The 24,668-nt window shown below is 41.4% G+C and overlaps 1 protein-coding gene across 1 annotated transcript in view; it reads left to right on the forward strand.

Annotated features, from left to right (window-relative positions):
* The first annotated feature begins 3,637 nt into the window (after positions 1–3,637).
* DEF6 (DEF6 guanine nucleotide exchange factor) overlaps positions 3,638–24,668 on the forward strand; it is a 65,292-nt gene continuing 44,261 nt past the window's right edge. The window contains exon 1 of the mRNA XM_032217276.1: positions 3,638–3,751. Coding sequence (XP_032073167.1) covers positions 3,656–3,751 — 96 coding nt within the window. The 5' untranslated portion in view covers positions 3,638–3,655. The remainder of the gene's footprint in view (positions 3,752–24,668) is intronic.

The raw sequence follows: 24,668 nt of genomic DNA on the forward strand, positions 1-24,668 counted from the left end.
CATTTGAAGTAAATGATTTCATGTTTTTACAAATTCTTTTGTGATCAGAACAAATTGGACTTGTTTTTTTCTTGCTATTCAGATTGCAGTGTGATTAAAATATTAGAAGTGTTATTTTCTTCTATAATTAATAACACTATTAAATATGAAAATATCATTACAAGCATAAGTGATAAATTTAGTAAAATGCCACTTAAGGAAAAATAGGCCATTGCTAATAAAATTCAGAAAGTACTTCCAACTTTTGGAAAAGTACTTACTTTAATAATGTAATTGAGACATTATCTAGATCACAGCTGTCAAACTCCTGGGCCTATGGGCCGGATGCGTCATGTTCTGGCCACGCACACTGGTTTAGCAAAGGGGGGGGAAAGTCCCAATATGTCAGTGACGCCGCCGTAACAAAGTCAGTTTGACACCCCTGGTGGTTTTCCCCAGCCTGACAAAGCATGTTTCACTGCAATTACTGATTCAACGAAAATTTTTTGTAAATACATTGTATGGGGGAACTCTTTTAAAAAGATTTTTTAAGCTCTACCATTTTTTAAACAGTTGCACATACTAAGAATAAAAATATGGATTTTTAATGTAAATAAATCCTAGCAGTGTGTTTAACAGGATTTACTCCCAATGATTAAGAAGGGTCTATGACAATTTGCCATGGCCAACTCATCACAGTAACTCACCACTGTCAACTTGCTGTAATCAGTTTGCTGTGGGACAAGATTTACACTAATATCAAAGAAATGGTGGAACAGCATTATTAAAGAAAGGATGCAAAAGGAGAGACAGAATTAAATATGAATGGCAAAAATTAAAATATATTTATTTTAAATAATTAAGTAGAATTGTTACATTGTCCCTTTCATATTAGTGTAACTCTTGTCCCACAGCGAATTATCCCACAGCAAGTTGGCCCTGATAAGTTGGCAGCAACGAGTTGGCCATGGTGAATTGGCTGGGGCAAGTTCTCCCATTCCCAATTAAGTATGTAATGCAAAGTTTTATATTATAATCCAAGGCCAATAAGCCACCTTTTAGAGTAATCATACAGGTAGTCCTCAACTTATGACCACAATTGAACCCAAATGTTCTGTTGCTAAGCAAGTCAGAAGTGAATTTTGCACCCATTTTATGACCTTTCTTGCCACAGTTGTTAAGTGAATCACTGCAGTTCTTAGTAACATAGTTGTTAAGTGAATCTGGCTACTCCATTAACTTTTTCTTGCCAGAAGATCACAAAAGGTGACCACATGACCCTGGGACACTGCAGCTATCAATATATGCCAGTTGCCAAATGTCTGAATTTTGATCACATGGCCAAGGGGGTGAGCGCTGCAACGTAAGTGTGAAAAATGGTCATAAATCACTTTTTTCATTGCTGTTGTAACTTTGAATGGTCATTAAATAAATGGTTGTAAATCAAGGACTACCTGTATAGGATTGCATTTGCCGTTTCCAAACAACCTGGTACCATAAACAGCATCTTAGTGTGGTCTTAATAATAATACTTGTAGCAAGCAAGTTTAAAATATTGTTTTAAAATTGTATTTTTATTGGCTACATGGGTATTCAGTATGCATTTTTCACAGAAAGACAACTGCAATCTACCACTAAACTTCAAATGTAACACGAATGAATAACAGGAAACACATTTCTCTCCAAAGTGTTGACTACAGTTGCTGCCGTAATACTTCATTCCTATCTCCGAAAACTAATTTGTGTCCTTTTCTATCCTCCTTCCTGCTGTTGCTTAAAGACCCATTGCAGAGCAGGCTTAGTCCATCTAGTCTGCCTCCCATCCCTCCCCACCTTTTTGCTCTACAGTGTTTTGTTTTGTTTTTTGTTTTTTTTGTTTTGTTTTTTTCTGTCCCTCACCCCATTTTCAGTATCTTTTTGGGACTGCCAGTTTCTCAGTTTTATTTGAATGGTGCCATTGTGGCTGTATAAGCAAGAGCAGGCAAAACACTTCTTCAAATGTGCGTCTTGTTAAACCTCCTAATTTTAGTTCCAAACTTGGATTAAATCAACAAGTTATATTGTGGTGGTGCAGTGGTTAGAATGCAAACTGCTACTGCTGACTGCCGGGAGTTTCACTCTGACGGTCTCAAGGTTGACTCAGTCTTCCATCCTTCTGAGGTCAGTAAAATGAGGACCCAAATTGTTGGGGGCAATATGCCGACTCTGTAAACTGCTTAGAGAGGGCTGTAAATCCCTGTGAAGCAGAATATGAGCCTAAGTGCTATTGCTATATTAAAATCAGTGAGTTTAAATCCAGAGTAAGCACTCACACAACCGGGACATAAGGGTTCTAGAATCTTGCCCACATTGGAGACTTCCTTTGGGTTTAATGAGATGAGAAGGTTTTTCCCCCTTCCTCTTTGTATTTATTACATCTCCAGATGACGTAGAATAACTTCGTTGTCACTTTAAATGTACATTAATTGCCATATATACAGCTTTTGTTGCATACGGCTGTCAAAGGGGCCTCACCGCCAATATACAACACACACACATGCACACACACACACACACACACACACGCATATACTCATATATATGACACAGAGAACACAGTTTAGTTCCGGTGTATCCATGTACACGGCGAGAAAAACGAATGTTGCGAGTTTACCGGACGGATGGCATAGGACAGTGATGGCGAACCTATGACACGCGTGTCAGTGCTGACACGCGTAGCCATTTGGGGTGACACACACAGTATTTCATGCAATTCATCCTCGGCTCCTGCACGGCCGCCGAGGAGGAAAGAATCTGTGCTGGAGGAACGGGGGGGGGGGACGTGTGATCTCCCCCGCCCACACTCACTTACTGTATCGCCGCCGCCCCTTTCTGAGCGCAGGGGCTGCTGGTAAGGCGTGCGTGCCGTGCGCACACACGTCATCAGTGCGGCGAGGGAGGACCCGCAGGAGAGGAGCGCGGGAACAGTGATTAGAACAGTGCGCGCCTCTCTCCAGTCAGGCCGGCACAGAGAGTCTACTCCTGTACTGGGACTGTCGGTTACGACCGCACCACAGCAGGGAACAGCGGAGTGCCAACGGGAACTGTGAGCGCCATTAGCAGCCCTCGCGTCACTAGGAATATTCATAGCAGGGGCGGGCTGGACGGCATGTTGATGAGGACGTGGAGCTGGAAGCAGCCGACTCCACAGCCCTGGTTCACGGCACCCCAAACAAGTTCAATAATATCAAGGGCAACATACGAAATCGACTGATGAACAAAGAAGTTACTAAGCAGGTATGTTAAATAATTTGTTTTTGGTTTATTAAATACAATTATATATTGCAATTATACATTTTTGTAGTTTAAACTATAAATTGCGCAAAATTATGTTTTTGTCGAAGTGACACACAACACGAGTTATGCTCAATTTTTTGCCGATTTTTGACACACCACGCCAAAAAGGTTGCCCATCACTGGCATAGGATGACTGAAAAACAAACCAATTGTACAGGGGAGAAGGAGGCCAGCGAGGCGGCTTGAACCACCAGGGGGAGGCGCTACAGCTCCAGAGCTGGCCCCGCCGGCTGCCATGAACAGTTTGAGCACTTCGCCGGGACTTTCGCGACCGCTGGAGGGAGGTTCCTCCCCGCTGAGCGAGCAGATTCTGTGCCTGGTGCCCTGCCCTGGAGGCATCATGGAGCTTCGGACGGAGCTCTTAAAATCGATCTGGTACGCCTTCACGGCTTTGGACGCCGAGAAAAGCGGCAAAGTCTCCAAATCTCAGCTGAAAGTGAGTAAAAACACCCCCAGAAAGAGTCAGCCACCCGAAAGAGCCTCTGACGCGCGGGCGGGAAGGGCGCCTGCCAAGGCGAGGAAGGCGGCGTGCTTGGCAAGAAGAACTTGCGGCCAGCTTTGCTTCTGCTAGCTTTGCTCCGGCGGGGCGCGCATTTTGTGGGGTTGAAGGCGATCTGAGGGGAAAAGATTTATATTCATATATAAAACACCACTTCAGGGGAAAAAAGGGGGGGGGGAATTAAGATTGTATTTATTTATTTATTTGGATTTCGTGGAAACACCATGGAATCCTGTCGTTTTGTAAAGCTCCATTGCTTTGCTTTTCAGTCGGGGAGAGAGATGTCAGTTGCAGAAATTAAAGTGTTATCTTCCATGTTGTTTTGCCTCTTTGCTCCCCTAAAGCCTGGGTGAGGTTTTGTTGAAAAAAAAATCTGGATGTAAAGCGCAAATGTTGTTATGGTTGCATGGAAACAGGCTTTGATCAATCTAAGAAGTTCTTCCTATGCAGAGCAACGGCGCTGCAAACATTGTTCGTTCTCTTTCTTTGACAGAAGTACTCGTATTTGTTTCTTCCTCCCGCGGTGAGCGAGAAAAATGTTACATGGAAGTCATTAACACTCTATTTTGTTTGAGGGGGGGGAGAGAAAAAGAACATTTTCCTCCTGTATTATAACTTTTCAATAATACCAAAAGTGATGCTTCCATGTAAAATTTGGGGATGGGGGTGGGGGTCTAATGTCAGGTGTGGGAGAAGATGAGATGTAAATACATGCAAGAAAAGTAGGGCAAGTAGAGCTCTGGTTTGATGCAAATGGGATGACACCTTGTGAAATCAGCGCTAAGGAGATGCATCTAAATGATATAAAGTGGCTGTCTTTCCTTATTATTCTCTTACATAATGCAGCAGCTGAACCAATGGAAAATTGTTTGGTCATTCTGGACCATTTTCCACAGTGCCCAAAGAATGCAAGCAGTGTGCAGCTGCCCCAGTGTTTAGCACTCCAGAGAACTCCCACACTGCTGATCTTTGGAGTTACAAGGCATTCTTGCAAGCTTTTGCACCCAAAGGACATGACATGTCAAATGTGCTTTTTCGGATGCAAAATGCTGTTTTAACATGTCTACAGAAATGTGGTCTTGCATTGGAGTTTGCGATTAGGTTGTGCTTCTCTCCAGAGATTTTTGCTGCATCTTTTTCTAGTTAGATTTGACTAGGATTGTCAGAATGTGGCACTTGGGCAGATCCGAGAGCAGAATCTTGAATGTGTTTTTTGAGGGCCGTCTTCAGTTCGTGTCTATTAGTCTTGTATAGTTAAAGCAAGGCATGAAAGGGTGAGGCTTTAAAACCACCAATTCTGAGCCATGGTTCCCATTACATCATTGTTACTTCATGGAATAGTGACAGGAATGATTGTGTATGCTTGTGTTAGCAAGCTAGCAATATCAATTCATTAATCTGAATGCTGTAAAGTAGGTATAACTATTTCAGATGTTGTAATTGGAAGACTTACTTGATATTTTTGAGCCAGAAGTACAAACTCGCTACATTATGTGACTTGATTTATTTTAGCTTACATCTGTCTTTCTTATATTGGGGATATCCTAGTGGTATGCTTTCCCAAATATTTTGTCCTTCATATGCTGAGGCCTAAATCATCGGTTGAAATAGTGACCTGTGTCCGGTGTCTTCAGAAACATGGCTTGAACATTCATTGTGATTTATTTTATATAAAATGTAGTAAACATTGCTAGAGTTATTACCAACAGATCAAACAATCTTTATTTTATTTTGTAGGCAATGGGATTTCTTCCTTCAGGAAGTGTGTGCAATATATAGACCTATTTAAATATTTGTAATAGTCAATGAGATGAGCAGGAATATTTTTAATCTGCTGTTTTTTATTCACTATTGAAACTATATTTAAAAAAAATTTGTTTCATAGAATTAGAAACCGGAGACTGTGTGTTCTAGAACTGCTTTAGGCATGAAAGTCAGATGGATGACTTTGGGCCTGTCACTTTCGCTCAGCTCACGATGTCAGGCTCAGGCAACAAGCCGTTTGGTCAAATTCCTGTCACAACTACTGGATCAACACTTGGTTGATCTGGAAAATAAAAGCAGACCCTGTACTTGTTGGGAAATGCTAGGAATAAAAAAATAGGTTAAATCAGAGATCCAAGTTGTAATTAACTTTTTCAGGGGGATTATCTGTAGGAAGCATGCATTTAAGTATAGAGCTCTTTAGGCAAGTTGCAATTAATCTCTTAAAAGTCCCCAGTGCTTCTCTTTTTCTTTTTAAAATCAAAAGAATATAAACAGATGCTGAGTTCTATCATCAAATAATATTTCTTTAAAAAACAAGAAATTGCAGTGTGCAATACATGTAACATATACATATCTCATGGTGTCTTTCTGTTTCTTACTTATATGCTTTTACTGTTTTTATGAGACCTGTACAGCAACCCTAAAATGGGGTTATTCACCATACATAAGGCTATCAATGGCTACTAGTCACAATGTGTACTCTCCCTAAATTTGGGGAGAATTTGCTTTTGAACACCAGCTGTTGAGGAACACAAATGGAGGTGGTTTATTGCAAAATAAAAAAAATAATCTTAACTGCATGAGAATACATATCTAGGCTCTTTGTGGTATGCTTCTTCTCAACATTGAAAAACTGTAGTGATTGTCTGAGAGATGCTTCCTGTGGGGACACACATGATGTTTTTTAATGTCATCAGAAAGATTTTTCTTCCTGTTTAGTTATAGAGGGCTCTTGCTTTTCTAGTATGTATATCTGCAGAAGTTCGTGTTTTGAAGCCCATCTCCATAGACTGTTGATGAGTTTGGAGAAACGGGGATGAAAATGACCAAGGAGTTAATGTGGAGTTTTGGGATAGTCATAATGGAATCACTCCTGCCCCATCTCTATTTGACTGCTTTTTTTGCAACATTGAAAAAAACGGTTCGTATTTCTGCAGCATTCTTTTAATAATTAGAAATGGAGATAGTATTCCACAGGTGGACATACCACAGACTTATATATAACATTGCCAGGTTTCTTTTTTATTTCTTTCCTCAAAAAACTGAAGAGAGAATTTTCTCTAGTAGTAGTAGGTAGCATATTGCACTAAGTAGCAGCAATCCATTTTATCAGGTTGTCTAAATAAATAATATTTTGTGACTGTAACAATCTTATTGTGAACTGTGTATTTGACAGCTGTTTTGTGACAACATCCAAATATACTGTCATAGTTTGAAATGTATCCACTGTCCCAGGAAATTTATCTGCTCATGGTACAGTAAATATGAAATTAATTATATATTCTGCCAATGTGTCATCTGCTTGCACTGACCCATATCTTTTAAAGTAAACATCTTCCCTGATTTTTGGAGATATTTTGCTATTTCTGTAACCATCCAGAATTATTACCTGTTCCTACAATTTATATAACTTGAGACCATTACCTCCTAATTTGTTAGCACATCTGCCCTGAAAATAATGTTAGATATTTGTCCACTTAGGATGGAAGAATGAGAGCTTTTCTTTGTGTTGGAATTAGTGAATGTGGCTTGAAGCATTTTCATGTAGACTCCAACTCAACATTCATTAATTTTTCAGACATTAGACTTGTACTTCTCCTACACAGCAAATTTCTAGAACCCTATTCATTGTAAGAGTTTGACCAAGAGATTAAAAGCTTGTAAGGCTGAATTTATAGGACAATAGTTAACATAAAAAATACAACTGCATTCATAGCTATAATTTTCAATAGAAAGATGGGATTTGTAAGCTCAGAATGGTTTTGTAGGCGGTATGTTGTACATGTTGCAACAAGATAGGACTTAGTTGATCTGTTCTTTCTCTCTTTTCTACATCATTTTACAGTCTGTATGTTTGAAGTTTCTGATTTAATCTATGAATGCCAGGTAAAATATTTTACCTTGTAGCAAAATTATGATAGGAAAATTAAATATGGCTCTAAATTAACTTCTTGCTCTTTTCACATGCTTTAATTGATTGAATTAGAGTTAGCACCTAATCTAAAAATATAGTTCATTGTGTCTGCTATAATTATGTTAATCTTTTTTTTTAAAGAAAGCATTTGAGGAGAATATAGCGTCCAGTTTGCATGAAATGATAACTCAGCTCTTTGAAATTGTAGCTTAATTTGAATGAGAAAATCAGCTGAAACATGTTGCCTAATTGCTTCCTCTTGCAGCTATGCCCAGCTAAGTGAAACAGACATCCCTCTAACCATGGATGTCAATCTGGTGGCCCACGGGCCTGATGCGTCATGTACAGGCCACGCCCATGCCAACTCCACAAATAGGAAAAAGATCACATGACAGCAACGTGAGATGGCGAGTTTGACCCCCATGAATTAAACCTTAGCTTTAGATTTTTACATGCTGGGAAAGTAATGTGCACTGAGGACTCTTGTTTGGATTCTCCAGTTTTAACAAACAGGCATTATTTCTTCACTAATTTGTGTGCCCATTTTCTGTAGAGGTATCGTTTTAGAAGAAACAATATCCTTTCTTTACTATCTCAGAAGGAAAGAATAAGATGCTTCTGCTACCTTTTGTTTTAATAAGGATATACAAGAATTAAATGCCCTGCTTGATACAAATGATTATTAAACAAACCATTCCTACTATTAATAGAAAGGTACCTCCTTAATTTTATATGTTCATTTGAATTGTTTACTATTTCAGAATAATAATTATTGTATTATTTATTTAATCATATTCTGAGTACAAAGAATATTAGAAGAATCTAGGAGCTACAGGTAGTCCTCAACTTGCACCAGTTCATTTCATGACAATGGCACTGAAAAAAGTGACTTATGACCATTTTTCACAGTTACAACATTTGCATCATCCCATGATCATGTGATCAAAATTCAGATGCTTGACAACTGGTTTATACTTATGACAGTTGCAGTGTCCTGGGGTCATGTGATCACCTTTTGTGCCCTTCTGATAAATAAAGTCAATGGGGAAGGCAGATCCACTTAACAACCAGGTTACTAGCTTATCAACTGTAGTGATTCACTTAACAACTGTGGCCAGAAATGTCATAAAAAGGGACAAAATTCTCTTAACAAGTTCTCACTTAACAGAAATTTTAAGCTAAATTGTGGTCATAAGTCGAGGACTAGCTGTATTTGTAAAGTGTTGCAGCACAGTGGGGACTACAGTAATGTTTCCATATTTCATAGTAAAGCATTACCATAAAGCACTAAAAATATACTCCAATTCTGTCAACCTTACAAGGTAGATCTGATAGGAAACACAACTCAAAGAGATGATTCTATGTTATTACTACCTTACATTAAGAAAAACTTTGGAATCTGAAAGTATTCCCCCCCCCCAGAAAGGTTCTCTTCTGAGCCCCTTATCCCACACCCAGTCCTGTTGTAGGCTACCTGACTGTTCCCTTCACTGTATCTCTGTCCTGTCTCTCGAGGTTATTTTTACACGCCATTGCATATTCTCACTTTTTTTTAAACAAATCAGGAGCTAATCTGTTTTTCATTGCTTGGACTATTACAGAAGTGTGTTGCAAGAATAAGCATGCCTGAAGGACAAAATACAAGAGGAGAACTAAATATGTCATCTTGAATATAATGGAGGAACTGTGGGACAAAAATAATACAACATACATACATACATACATACATACATACATACATACATACATGTTGGTCTTTCTGAGCTATGGCCATGTAGCCCAGAGCCACATGTATGTATATGATTATAATTGATTATGATTATAATTTCAGGACTGCAGAAGGTAGAAATCTTATTGTGCCACAAGTAGAAATCTATGAAGTTGGTATAAGTCTACCAATTAAAAATCAAAGTATTTGATAATTTTAAACTTATGTTATTCACACTTTAAATGTTGGCTTGACTCAATCACTCGCTACAGCTTTTGAGCAGAAGTTGAAGTAACTGATACCATAGAGTTGGTGATAGCAAAAGAAAATCTGCTTTGCTTAAACATTTCAGCTTTACTGTTTAATGTCAGCCTATGCTTTCACTGTTGATCATATCTTTTGTGTTTTTCGCTCCCCCTGCCCTTCAGTTTTGAGCAATAACCAATCACAAAGTAGGGAGGACAATATGAAGATAGAAGCTGCATTGTTCTGGATGAGCTATCCTTTGGGAATCTCATTAACAGTATTCTTTGTTAGGAGAATGTCCACAGATGTTAGCTTGGCTCAGTAGCTGATCATTGATTGTGACTGCCACTGTTTGTAGCTCCCCCTTTTCACCCCAAATCTTTTTTTTTTTTTTGCATCACTGAGAATTTAGAAGATAGGGTGGTTTTTTCAAAGTGTTCCGATTCTGGCGCATTGCCTATTGCAAGGTTTAGCATTCAGGAAGAGCTACCCATAACTCTCCAGATTAGACTTCATTACATGCTGAGCTTCTCTCAACCTCAGGAGATTCTGCAGTGTTGCAGAGGTTTGTGTGGTCTGAAAATGGCCTCCTGGAACAAAGGCTCACGGAGAGTTGATCTGTCAAGTTTGCCAGTAGATTTTAGTACCCAGATCAGAAGCAGTTTTTGCTTCCTGTTTAATTTTATGTGGGAACAGGCGGAGATTGCAAGAGAAAAGTATAATTCTAAAAGCCTGATCTGTCTTCATTCAAACACCATCTATGTAGTCCTCCATAAAAAAAGATATTTCCCCCCCCCACACACCAAATGTATTACCTGCAAGCTCAATATTGAAAGTGCTTTTCTGGCACACAAATCTGTGATGTTATATGATTCCTTCATTTAAAATAACAATAGCAAATGACTAAAAAAAGTTTCATTTGTAGAACTGGTAGTGGTTTTACACTGGAAAAACTGTAATTTTTATAAAACTATAAATGTGCTGACCTACTTTTCCTTGCAAACATAACCCCAAAATGTGAACATGAAACATTCTTACATTCTACAGGTAGTCCAATAATTTACAATAATTTTTATGATTATTAAGTCACTGTATTATTAAGCAAATGACATAGCTGTAAGTTCGAATTCAGATGATCTAATTTTGCATTTTTACTGGAAAGTGGGAAAAGAGCCACAAAACGCAGTCATTTGACCATGAGATGCTGTAACTAATCATAAATGGGAACCAGCTGCCAAGTGCCCGAAATACAATCATGTGACCAAAGAGATGGCATGGCTGTCATAACTTCGAGGATGGGTTGTAAGTAACTTTTTTTTACTTCATTGTGTTAAGCAACCAGATGTAAATCAAGGACCATCTATACTAACGTGTGGTAGGTACTCTACTGCAGAGCCTGAAGTAGAAGATAGACTACTGGTAGTTCTGGTTTTCCCATGGAATGAAGATAAAATTTGATGGCTTACAAAATATATTTCAGGTGTATAATTTATTTATTTATTTTATTTGTACCCCACCTTTATTATAAAGAGGTGTGCTATACCTCTTAAGAATGTGCTAGGGAAATCACCTATTAGGTAGATAATTGTCAGCTTCTGCTGAGATCCTGTTTATCTAACCCATAGTTGTTTATTTCTCAGTCTTTAGGGAGCTACCCGTAGTCCCTGAAGGAACTGCAAGTGATCCATTGTCTGTCAATTTTATATTATTTATTTATTTAAATGACATGATCTCTGAAGATTACTAAAACTTTCAAGATTTAGCCTTCTTTACTTTCAAGATTTCAGGCAGAACTAAAATTCTGTGATACTTGGTGATCAGGCCAAATCTTTTTATATTGCTATATGTGATGTTGGGGTTCCACGAATGCCACCTCGGACAGTCATATATCTCATGAGTAAATATGTATCTCATGGACTATGTACCTGCGACCGGATGTTAGTGGAGATTAATGTAATAGCATTTGTTGATGACATAGTTTTGTTTTTAGTTGCGAAGTCGTTTCTGACCCATTGTGACCCCATGGACAATGTTCCTCCAGGCCTTCCTGTCCTCTATCATCCTCTGGAGTCCATTTAAGTTCACGCCTACTGCTTCGGTGACTCCATCCTGCCACCTCATTCTCTGTCATCTCCTTCTTCTTTTGCCCTCAATCTTTCCCAGCATTAGGCTCTTCTCCAGTGAGTCCTTCCTTCTCTTTTTTTTTTTTTTAAATATATTTTATTCATTTTTCACATTCCATTTGCAGTCACTTATATACAGGGTATTTACTATAAGAAAAGAAAAGAAAAAAAAGGGGGGGGGGAACAAAACGAACAAATAAAAAGGAAACACAACTCATCATTCACAACCCCACCTAACCCTTCCATCCTCCATACACCCCATCTAGCCCCTCCAACTTTCCTTTCTCCCTCTAACACTCCCCTCCTACTTCCCTTTCCCCTCAAACCTTCCTTCTCCCCTTACTCCCCAGACACCCTCCTTACATTCCCCTTACTCCTTCCTTACTTCTCCCTCTTCTGTCCCTCTACCTCCCTCCTTGGTGTATGCCTTTATTCGAGTGTTGTTTGATCTGAAAATGAACCAAGGAAAAAAGGAAAAAAGAAAAAAAAAAGAAAAAAAAAAGAACCACCATATATAAATACATTCTTGTTCTTATTAAGACTATATTAACACCCCCCACCCCCCCACCCCCACAAATCCCCATCCCTAATCCTCCCGACTTCCCAGGGCCCACACCTGGCACTACCTTCTGTCTAAAATATCTTGTATACATATGGATTAAAAAATAAAAGTAATATGTCAAAAGAAGGAAAACCAGAAAAAAAAAGAAGAGAGAAAAGAAAAGAGAAAAGAAAAGAAAAGAAAAAAAAAGAAACCACTCTTTATGTTGATCTCAGCCCCCCATCTTTATCTATGCTTAGATAGTATAAATCATTCTATCTATATTTTATTCTCGTCTCTTACTTCTTTGCTATTTACCCCAACCTTCTGTAGACTCTCCCGTTCCTCTTCCTAAACCTCATAATCCCTTCCGATAAAATTTAAGCAACGTGATTCATGCCACATATTCAAATATGACTTTACAGAAGAGTAGTCAAACTTTCCCTTCTAGTAAAATTTAAACAGCGTAAATGATCTTTCTTAACCTCCTTTTCAAACAGTAATTCAAAATGATCTAGCCAAGCTTCCCCTTCTTAGTAAAATTAAGCAGCGTAGATCAAATATTACTTTACACAGAAATCAATTTCTATCTTAAGATAATTCCAACCGACTTTCTCTTCTAATAGGATTTAAATAACGTAGTTCATTCCACATGCATTTTACCCTCATCCCTTACTTATCTGATATTTACCACTATCAAATTTATACTAGCATTTATTTAAAATCTAACTCAAAGCAATTTCAACCAACTTTCCCTTCTAATAAAAGTTAAATAGCATGGATCATTCCACATATTCAAATAATACTTTCAGCAAGAGTCAGTTAACCTTCTGTTTTAAAGTAGTCCTTCTAACAAAGTTTAAACAACATAAGTCATTCCGCATTCTTTTTACACTTATCTTAAGATAATCCCAACCGACTTTCTGTTCTAATAAGCTTTAAACAACGTAAATCATTCCACATATATTTTACCCTCATCCCTTGCTTGTCAGATGTTTACCACTATCAAATTTATGCTAACGTTAATTTAAAATCTAGCTCAAAGTAGTTTTACCCAGCTTTCCCTTCTAATAAGAAATAGTCCGCTTTTTCTACCGGAGAGAGGTCTCAAACCCCCATTCAGTCCTCAACTTTGACAAATATTTTGAAATGTCTAAATTCTCAATCTCCGTTTTTCTGCTTCTCCGAGAGAGGGAAGGCTACCCCCTCCATCTTGTAACCACATGGCCTGCCGTTTGCCTTCTCCTTCCGCTTGTCTCTCCTCTCTTCCAAGCGAGTCAGGGAGTCCCGCCTTCAGAATCCTGCAATAGAAATCTTGAGCCTCCGAAACAGAGTTAAGACGAAATCTTTGATTCTCAAATGTAACCGTGATACCGGCAGGGGCCTCCCATCTGTATCGAATCTGTTGACTCCTAAGCTCCTTAGTTAAAAAGGTGAGTCCTTCCTTCTCATTTGGTGGCCAAAGTGATGACATAGTTAGTGGTTTGCAAAAAAATAATAATGGGGAAATGTCTGATTTATTAGAGTGGAAGTAGCTGTTCAGGTCCTCATGTAAAAGTCTTCCCTGTTCCCTGTTATTAACTGTTCCCATTGATTGGAAATGCTAAGGCATGAATTCTGCATGTGGCTGTCCCTCAACAATTATTCTGCTTTCTGGCATATTTATACCCTAATCTTCCTTCAAGGAGTTCTTTGTTCTGCATTCGATATGATCCTATTTTTCCTTACACCAACCACATTAGTTAAAATTCTTCTCATAATTTCCTTCTTTTCAACTTTGTGATAAATTTATAATGCTGGTTATTGTTGATTTTGTTTCACAGTTATAGAACTTTGTTTGGGAAAGGATAGATGGCTAAACTGCACAATGTCCCTGTTGGCAGTTTGTGATGTTTTTATTACAGTATGGATTCCTCATTCCCCTACTTAGAATCCAAGCAGGGGTATCCTAGAGGCAGAGAGTCAAAAAGTCAAAATGGGGACCATGACCATGTGATTGAAGTCCAGTCTTTTTTTTAATGTCCATTGAACATGCAACACGCATAAAATGTCAGGAACTTGGTTGCCCCATTGCAGAGATGGTCTTGACTATTTTTACTCCTGTGGACAATTCTAAATCCAGCTCTTTGAAATCCTTATCAAAGTGGCACTGAAACATTTGCGAAGGGGCAGTAAAAACAGTTTATAGGGACTAAATCTATTGAAGATTTCTGAAGAGTGTCTTTTATCCTGACAATAAAGTGGTACTTCTTCCCTTTGACTTACAGAACTTTGGAATCCTACCGTTTGTTCTTCAAAAAAACCAGCAACTTGTCACATTTTAACATTTGTGGCAAATTTCTGGGTTGAAGCCAGAGGATTGTTCTGGACTTAGCAGTGTCTCGAAGCATCCTGGTCATTGGGAAGAAAAGTTGTTGGCATTCCCTTGTATTAAATATTCCGCCTCGATTCATGCTGGCACCAGTTTTAGAGCCTGGTTCTGTGCTACACAAAAGCCAGATATAATTCTTCATTCAGCCTAGAGAACAAGTCCAGTATGCTAAAGATCAGGAAAGTGACCAGAATGCTTATCTACCATCAGCCTGAAGTAATAGAATTAGATTCTTCTACCTTGCCCTTAGCACAGTGATGGCGAACCTATGGCACGCATGCCACAGGTGGCACACAGAGCCATTTGTCAGGGCATGCGAGGCACTGCCCTGCCAGCTGGCCAGCGTGCATGTGCGTGCTGGTCAGCTGAGTTCACCCTTTTTTAAAGCCATTTTTCGCCCTCCCCAGGCTCCAGAGTCTTTATAGGAGCCTGGGGAGGGCAAAAAGAGCCTCCCCCCCCGGAGGCCCTCCGGAGGCTTCATGAGCTTCCCTGAAGCCTCTAGAGAGCAAAAAACCGGCCCTCTGGACAAACCGGAAGTTCAGGAACTGACTTCCTGTTTGCTCAGATGGTTATTTTGACTGCTCCGGAGGCTTCAGGGAAGCCTCCCGAAGGTCCCTGAAGCCTCCGGAGGGCTTCGGGGGGGGGGGCGGGAGAGGCTGTTTTTGCCCTCCCCAGGCTCCTATAAAGCCTCTGGAGCCAGGGGAGGGTGAAAAAAGAATGCAAAAAATGGGGGAGCGCCTGTAGTGCGCACATGCGCACTGGGAGGTTTGTGCATTGCATTATGGGTGTGGCATGCTCACACACGACCCCCCCTGGGCTACCCTCACTTATGGCATGGGAGCCAAAAAAGGTTCGCCATAGCTGCCTTAGCACAATCAAATATGTGGAGAGATTTTCTCTGAAATTCAGAATTAGCATTTTTTAACACTCCTTATTCACAATGAGCATTGGGTACAAATTAGGGTTTGTGTCCAATTCTCAGCGATTCTATGAATCCTCTCTCTCTACATTTTCCATTGTATGGTTTCTTTCAATTGTTTTATACTCTGATTTGTATCTAGCCACCATGGGGATTTTTGTGTGTATGATCTTATTACCTTTTATCACTGATCATTCCAAACATAATTGCCTTTCCAGTGATTTCATAGCATGTAAGTAAAGTGGAATGTTGTGATTTTTGCCTTCCAGCAATATGTCTGATTTTAAATTCATTCTGGAATAGGTAATCCTTTCACTTGTGACTTTTCTTTCACCTTTCACCTATGTCCAAGTCTGGATTATCCCCTTCCCTCTTCTCTTGTCATTGATTTGAGAAAAAGAACTTTTTCAGTGAAAGGCAAATCTATTGATTAATGCAGTTTGTCTGTAATAAGAGGCGGAAAAATGGGTTAAAGGAAGCTGGTTGAGAAGCTGTGCACTAGTTCTATCCTGTAGATGCCTGTAGAGTGTAGCCACAACCTGTATTTCAAAGTTTCACACAATACTAAAGGAGGCCTGTAAAAGTTTTGATTGATATTTGTTTAATATGGTTTTGCCTGATTTGGAAATTTGAAAAATAGAATTTCTGGTTGCTTGGAAATTTTGTTAAGTGAAAGTACATTAGTGGACAGGGAAGGTGTGTGGGTGGTCAGTGAGGCACAGCACAAGTTCAGAGGAGCTGTGGGGGGGGAATGTGCAGATGAGGGAAGGATGAGCCATTTGCGACTTTCTGCCAGCTTCTCTTTGTTTGTGGGAAGTCAGCAGAGATAGTCACAAATCACAATCCCATGACCATGGGATGCTACAACTTTTGGTTGCCAACTACCCAGATCACTATCACGTGACTGTGGCAGTATTGGGACAGCCAGAACTTTGAGGATCAGTCATAACTAGCACTTGTTCATTGTTGTTGTAACTTTAAACAGTGGCTGAATGAGTGGTCATTAACTGAAGGCTACTTATATTTGACAACCATATTATCAATAAGGAAATAATGAATTGGCAGAATCCTATGATAAATTATTCTCTTGCTATATTTCAGTTTTCTAGATCATACAAATCAACTATGTTTTCCTCATTACTGTTTCTAATGTTGGCATTCCAGTCCCCCATTGCAAGCAGCACAACTTGTCTGCATGTTTTTTATCTGTTTTGGATTGAACTTGAGCATAAAACTTGTCAACTGTTCTTTTTCTGAATCAGGGATTGAAGCGTAACCATGGATAACCCTCACATTAAAGAGCAACATAGGAATATAATGTGCCAATTAAATGCTAAGAAAGAGCTCTTCCACAATACAGAGCTATATATAAAAAATATCATTCCTAGCATTGTTTTCCACACTTACCTCCCAAAAGTGGGGTATCACCCAGAGATTTTCCCAAAATGAACTTATTGGATTTGTTGAATCCTGCTGGAGAAGGCAATCATGCCAAACCTGTACTTTGAATTGTACCTGGAAACCTAATAGCAACCATATATTATATATCCATGATGGTGAACCTGTGGCACACCTGCCAGAGGTGGCACACAGAGCCCTCTCTATGGGTGCACACGTTGTTGCCCCAGCTGGTCATTGGGTTTCTGATTTGTGCATTCATGCCTGCCAGCTGGTCATCAGGTTTCTGGCGCATGTGTTCCTTCCGGTTTGGACACTCTGTGCCTAAAAGATTTGCTATCACTGTCATATATTATTAATGAGTAATCCCAGGCTCAGGCACAAGGAACCATAACAACTCCATGAATAGCCAAACAGTTTCTTTATTGTTGAGCTGCTATTTTACAAAAATCTTGCCGGACTAACTGCATTTCCTTGGGAGTCAGCAGATAAAATCTTCAATGGTTTGAGCTTTGCCATTTTCTTCCATTTCTCTCCATTTTGGAAGACCTTTTTATTACCCTCTCTCCTTTAGCTGGTGTTTGCGCCAGAGCTAATGAATAATTGTATTTTGTACCTGAGTGTACCTGGCCATCCAAGCCAACCTCAGAAGGAGTAATATATTGTAATGGTCTAATCATGTAGTGATGAAGGCAAAATAATAGTTGTAAGACCCAACTTCTTTGAGTAGAGCTGCAGTAGTAGAAGTTGACACTGGGTCAAGGACATTCTGGCCATGACGATCCCCGCTCATCAGAGTCTCAGATCTTCTCCATCGGGGATCATGCTTCTGCTCTGAAATACAACACTGCAACTGACAAAGAATAACAATGAACAAACAACCAACTCCTTTTGCTAGATTGGCATTACAGGTAGTTCTTGACTTGTGGCCACAAATCAGGATTGGAATTTCTAATGTACGTCATTGTGGTCATTAGTCAAGTTGAACCTATTTTTAATGACAATTTGAATCACATAGACATTAATCAATTCCCCAATGGGTGGAAGTGGGTTTTTTTGCTAGAAATTGGCAATCGTGTGACTGCAACAGTTGTAAATCTGAGCTGCCAAGCATCCAGACTGCGATCATGTGGCCGTGAGGGTGGTACAAATGTCGTAAATGTGAAAGGTTATAAATCACTTTTTCTGAGGCTGTCATAGCTTTCAACCAGCATTTAATGAACAGTTATAAATCGAGGACTACCTATCAATCAGCAAATGCCTCAAGCTTTACGCTTGCTTGTTGTCCGCCCTGGGATGAATATTACTGTACAAAGTTTAGCCATAATCTGCAGAAGACATGAAATGTGATGGGATTGTATACCACTATAATGAGTTTTCTGTCCACCTGTTCTGTGCAGAAGCCTTAGCAAAGTAGCCAAAACATTGAAACTATGTGTTTTTAGAAAAACCAGACACATCACTAAAAAGAAAGAGAGAGAGAAATGAATATTTGAAAGTAACTAATTAGTTACTTTAATAATTAATTAATTAATTAAAAGTAATTGGGAACGCAGTGGCTCAGTGGTTAAGACACTGAGCTTGTCGATCGAAAAGTTCAGCAGTTCGAATCCCTAGCGCCACGTAACAGTGAGCTCCCGTTATTTGTCCCAGCTCCTGCCAACCTAGCAGTTCGAAAGCATGTAAAAATGCAAGTAGAAAAATAGGGACCACTTTGGTGGGAAGGTAATAGCATTCTGTGCGCCTTCTGCGTTTAATCATGCTGGCCACATGACCATGGAGATGGCTCTTTGACCTTGAAATGGAGATGAGCACTGCCCCCTAGAGCTGGGAACAACTAGCACATATGTTCGAGGGGAACCTTTACCTTTATTAAGCATGACCCATAATCAACACGTTTTTTACTCAGAAGGCACTGGGATTAGCACAGCTGCAATTATGAGTTAGAGCAAAGAACACTGTTAATTACGGTCTTTCCAATGATTTCATATATATTTGTTTGTTTATTTATTTGTCAAATTTAGGTAGCTGCTTATGTCGGCTGTTTCATAAAGAGGAAGTGTTGTTGCAATCAGGTTACAAAATCCTTTCTGGGAGTGGGAATTAAAGTAGTCGTTTAGCAAGAGGCTCAGCTAAGTTTTGGAATCAGCCCATATTTGCTGATAGATGTTTTAACCAAGTAAGTTTGGATAATGCCGAATATTGATTTGCCTTGAACAGAATTATAAACAAGTAAAAGAGGGGCATGCAATGGAAAGGAATCTAAGTAATCCAAATAAAAACGTGGTTCTATTGTCTTGCTTGGGGCTTAGAGAGCAGCACATAGCAATTGGAGCTGGTTTGCTCCCTGAAGGTCCTCCCCCCCTTTTAATTACTTTCCAATGTTGAATTTTAACTATCTTTGCCTTTTAAAATTTTATATATTCAGTTTTTATGTTTTAATGTTTTATTTGTACCCTGCTCAGAGTCCCTACGAGAGAGATGGGTGGTTTCTAAATTTGATAAATAAATAAACAATAAATAAATACATCTAATGTTGCTGAGTCTCCTTGCTCATATAGTACAACATCTCAACAAAATATATGAAAACAACTGATCTTATTCAAAAGCACAATGCAAAGGCAACGTTGCTAATGCCATTTTGATGAACATGCATCTATGCTGATCTGTATGGAACATTCTCAAGGTTATTTTAAATCTCTGCTCTAAATTCTTAATATTTTTTAAAAAATCAATTCCTAGTTTGTTTTTTTAAGTTAAGTTAAACAGAGTGAAAAATGTGTATGGATACAATCTGACTTGTAATTATTGCTTGTTATTTTAGTTACTGTACTGTATTTTATTTGACATGCTCTCGATTTAGGTTCTACTGGAAATGAATGAATGAATGAATGAATGAAGGAAGGAAGGAAGGAAGGAAGGAAGGAAGGAAGGAATTATAACAAGAAGTGGCATGCTGCTCTGGTCCTCTTGCCTTAAATGCCTAGAAAAAGCTCCTTAGTTTAATCAGGAATCTCAATGAGTAAAAGAGAATGATTGCACAGAGGAATTGATTCCACAGAATGTCCCAGGATAGTATCTGGGGCCCCGACATGATCTTCCATTGATCTTCTAATCAATGCCTGATTTCTCTGTCTGTGTCTCTCTCTTTTTCTCTCTGTCTGTCTGTCTGTCTGTCTCTGTCACTGTCTCTCTCTCTCTCTGTCTCTCTCTCTCTCTCTCTCTCACTCACACACACACACACATGGAAGCTGTATGCAGCAGAGCATAGTGCCAGCATCCAACATCACCTTTTCCCCAAGAATTCCTTTTGGTGCCAAAGTGTCCCCTATGTTTACTCAGAAAATAAAAACAACAGGTGGCAGTAACCCAGTGCTTTATTTGGAAGTATGCTCACTAATTCAGAAAAGAAAACAAAATAAACCAAACAAGATAGTATAGAGCATCCCGTGAAATGAGGTGGTGATAGATAGGATGATATGTAATATTTTGACCGCTAGCTTATAACTGATCATGTCTCCCCTGGCAGTCATTTCCCCCTGCAATCCATTTTGCACATTGTTTCAACATTCCAGATATGCCCATTAGCTCAAAATAGGTTGGAGAAATTGTAAGGTACACATTTTAAAACAGTAGTTTGGATGTTACAGCTGTGTTCAGGATCTTACCATCACTCAAGGGCAATTTGGCCATGAAAGTGGAATGTAGGGTCATTGTAAGATTGCAGGACCTTGGATAGCTCCATGCAGACAATTTGTTCAATAAAAATTGGAATTCAGTTTGGCCTTTATCCATCTTCACTACACAGGCTATTGCTGCCTTCATGAAAAATGGAGAGCTTTTAATGAGACAGTTCCCTGACCCAGAACCTACCATGTCATTGCTTTTCAGTTAATCCCCAACTTGAACTTCCCTGTGATTTTTTTAAGATAATCTGACACTTGGGATGCTATATTAGGGATTTCTGGATGCAGAGCCCTCCTGACTGATAGACGTCAGCTCAAAATTGTTGAAAGATTCTTTATCAGAATGTAGCATTTCTGTAGCTATTTTGTCACTAAAGATTTATAATGTCTTAAAGCATCATCTGCCTACTGTCTGTTGTTATGCCAGTGTGGTAGTATTGACTGGAAAAATGTTTTGCAATAACTCTTTAGCAGCCCTTTTCTCTCTTTCTTGGAGTCTTTGTTGCTGCTCAAGGTTGATGAGGTTATGACATACTGCATGAAAGTTAAGTCCTTTGCACATTCATGCCAAATGCTTTTAAATCTTATCATTCCTCATTGCTTTAAGGTTTAGGAACATTTCCTGTGTCTTTGCTCTTTGCTATCTTTTTAAATAGGAAGGGCAAGTGAAGAGAAGGACCAACTTTGTGGAACCATCACTTCAAGCATTTGCCTGAAAATGCCATAGTGGAACAGTGAGCAGCTCCTACTCCCTACTTCCTCCAGCTGTCATCAAAAGATAGTTGTACTCACTTCAACACGAAAAACGCTCTGTTCTCCTAGGCGCTGCTTGGAGTGTCCAAGCACGGGTTAACTTCAGCTTGCTGCCCAAGGAACCGAGTTTTAAAATTGATTGTAGCTCCACCTCTTGGTTGCCTCAGAGGCTCAGTTTCAAAAAACTCAGTCACCCTATAGGACGTATTTCTGGGGCTCCAGTCCTTGAGCAGCAAGCTGGACCCCTAATCCTTGAGTTAGTGTAGCTCCTTTTATTTTATTTCTTCATTTTTAGCTTAGTATTTGGTTTGCAGTTTTTTTCTGTTGTTATCAAGCCTCCGATCGCTCCGTTTGCGTCCGCAACACTGGGACAGGCTCTCTGGAGCGCTGACAGCCCAGGCGCTGTTTTGGGTGAATCCTAAGGTTGGGGTGCTCTGGGCAGCAGCCCTTGAGCCTGAGGGGCGAGCTAGGTAGCCAGGGATCCCCTCACGAGGAGCGCTAGGCTCCCCGAAGCCCCGTCGCCGCTCCAATCACGCGCATGAATGGGCACCATTTTGGATAGCTTAATTTGGCACATTCCATTTTCTGGGCTCCTGCCTTGCCGCGCAGCCTGTCCCACCTCAGCAGATCGGGCCGCCCTAAGCCTAGGGCCTTGCACTGGGTGGCCAGGCATGCTCTTGCCCTCCTCTTTCTCAGACCAGCGGCCGCGGGGAACTTGGGCCTAACCAGCCTTCCTACCTGCCTCAAGAAGATCTGCAGGCGCTTGGCTGATCCAGCAGCCAGCTCCACTAAGGCTTCATCTGTCGTTCAGGGCCTAATACCTCTCAAGGCCCAACGCGAGGCCCAGACCCATCCTTCATCAGGCCTATTCCTTCTGATTGCTGGCAGCATGGAGAAGCAGATCAGCCCTCAGCACAGCAACGAAGGGAAACAAGGAGGCAGTCTGACCAGGCCCACACCCAACAAGCGAAGTAGGCCCAACCCAGCGGCCAAGGGTGTTGGGGTGGGCGTTTCCCCCAGGGAGAATCAGCCAAAAGCAGGGATGGCCTCTAAGGCCGAGGAAAGGATGGCAGTGCGCTGCCAGAAGGCCCTGGAGAAACAATTCCAGAAGGCCCAGGCCGTGCAGCGCAAGAATCCCGTGGGCTCCACTCCAAGTGAATCCGGGGGTGGGTCTCCCAGAAGTGACTTCCAACAGGGGGAATCACCCTTAGGCCCAGGCAGCGAAGACTTTGGGTTTTCCCCCAATCCTCCTAGGGCATCTCTGGGGTCACCAACTCATTCTATGGCTGTGGACTCCCTGGCAGACTTAGATTCAGGGGCTGAGGAGGAATCCTTGGCTCCTTCTGAATTGGAGCTCCCTCCCCCTGAGGGTCAGGAGGCCATGCTATCTAAAGCGATGGAGGAGGTTGTGGCTTGTGCCATTTCACGGGGTATTTCTGATGGCATGTTGCAGTTAGCGGCTAAGTTGCCCTCTGTGGCGCCCAAACCCGTTGCGAGCCATACTGCACGCTCCAAAACCTCTGAGGCTAGGGCGTCCTCTCCTGCCCCAACGGGCCTTAGCAAAGTCTCAGATTTGGAGGAGGCTGAGATAGAGGTTCCAGTTCTCTCGGATGATGAGAACCCCGCCCCTGAGCAGACCACTAGTTCAGGCCTCTTCAACCCCGCTATGTTTCGGGCCATTCTCACCAAGGCCTGGGGGCCTTCCAGCCCCCATGGCCAAAACTCCATCTGAGCAAGCCACTGGAGTAACCATAGGGCCCCAGGATCCTGGAGCAGGCTTATTTAAGGAGGTGCCTCCGCCTCTGGACTTAGTCCCGGCCCCTCAATTGTTCCTAGATGTAATTCAGCGGCAATGGGCCCAACCGGGGTCCATGGCCAACCCCAGTGGAATGGACAGGAAGCTGTACACTATGGAGGCCCCACTGGAGGAGTTTCTGAAGCTTCCCCAGTTGGATGACCCTATCATGTCCCTCACCTCTCCCTCCTCCCTTCCCATGGAATTGCTGGAAGGGCTTAAGGCAGAGGACAAGAGGGTGGAATCCGCGGCTCACAAGACTCACTTGGCTACCGCCTGGGCCATGCGCACTTCCGCGTCCTCTTCCTATTTTGGCAGGGCAGCCCTGTTCTGGCTTTGAAAGTTGCTAGCAGGGCTTCCGGCAGGAGACTCCAGGACTAGGCAGGATGTCAATAAGATTATTTCCGCTGTGGAGTACTCCGTTGACGCCTCTCTTGTGGCCACTAAATTTTTATCTAGGCCCCTGGCCTCGAATGTCACCTTGAGGCGCCTGCTGTGGCTTTGCCACTGGCAGGCTGACGTGAAGGTGAAATGGAAGGTGGCTTCCGCTCCCTTCAAAGGGGGAAAGCTCCTTGGGGAGGCCTTGGACCCATTCCTGACTGAGTCCAAGGATAAACGCAAAGTGCTTCCTCCAGTCACTAAGAAGCAGGAACGTAAGGGTCAGCTCTTTCGTAAGAATTCTTTTTGAAACAGCGAGCCCTCCACTTCCTCAGGCAACCCCGGTCGCACCTACGTTCCTCCACAGGATCGCTCCCAAGATAGGTCCTTGTTTAGGGACAGAGGCAGGCAGCAAGGGTTCTGCAAGCCATTCCGAGGGGGTTATTCCAACAAACCCTTTCGGAAATCCAAGTGACCGTCACAGGGCTCCCCCCCCATAGGCAGCCATCTCCAGCTCTATGCCGCTCAGTGGGAGGAGACCACGACGGACAGTTGGGTCAGGAACACAGTCCGCCATAGGCTGACCCTGGAGTTCCTGTCCCTTCCCTCAAGAACCTTCCTCCGTTGCTCCATCCCCAGGTCCTCCCACAAGCTCCAACTGATGAGGGCGGAGATAGAACACCTCCTGGAGATAGCGGCCATAGAGGAGGTCCCCAGGGGTCAAGAAGGCAGGGGGTTTTATTCCATCCTCTTCCTGGTCCCCAAGTCATCGGGGAGGGGGGTGAGGGCGATTCTGGACCTCAAGAAGCTGAACAAACACCTAGCGTACAAGGGCTTCAAAATGCAGTCCCTCCAGACCATCCTGGGCTGCGGGGTGATCTGCTGACTTTGACCTGAAAGAAGCGTACCTGCATGTTCCGATCCACCCAGCGCATTGCAAGTTCTTGAGGTTCCAGTTCACCGATCACCATTACCAGTACAAGGCTCTTCCCTTCGGACTCTCATCGGCCCCGCGGACATTCAACAAGCTGCTGG

The sequence above is a fragment of the Thamnophis elegans genome, chromosome 5, assembly GCF_009769535.1.
Source record: "Thamnophis elegans isolate rThaEle1 chromosome 5, rThaEle1.pri, whole genome shotgun sequence".
Classification (NCBI taxonomy): domain Eukaryota; kingdom Metazoa; phylum Chordata; class Lepidosauria; order Squamata; family Colubridae; genus Thamnophis; species Thamnophis elegans.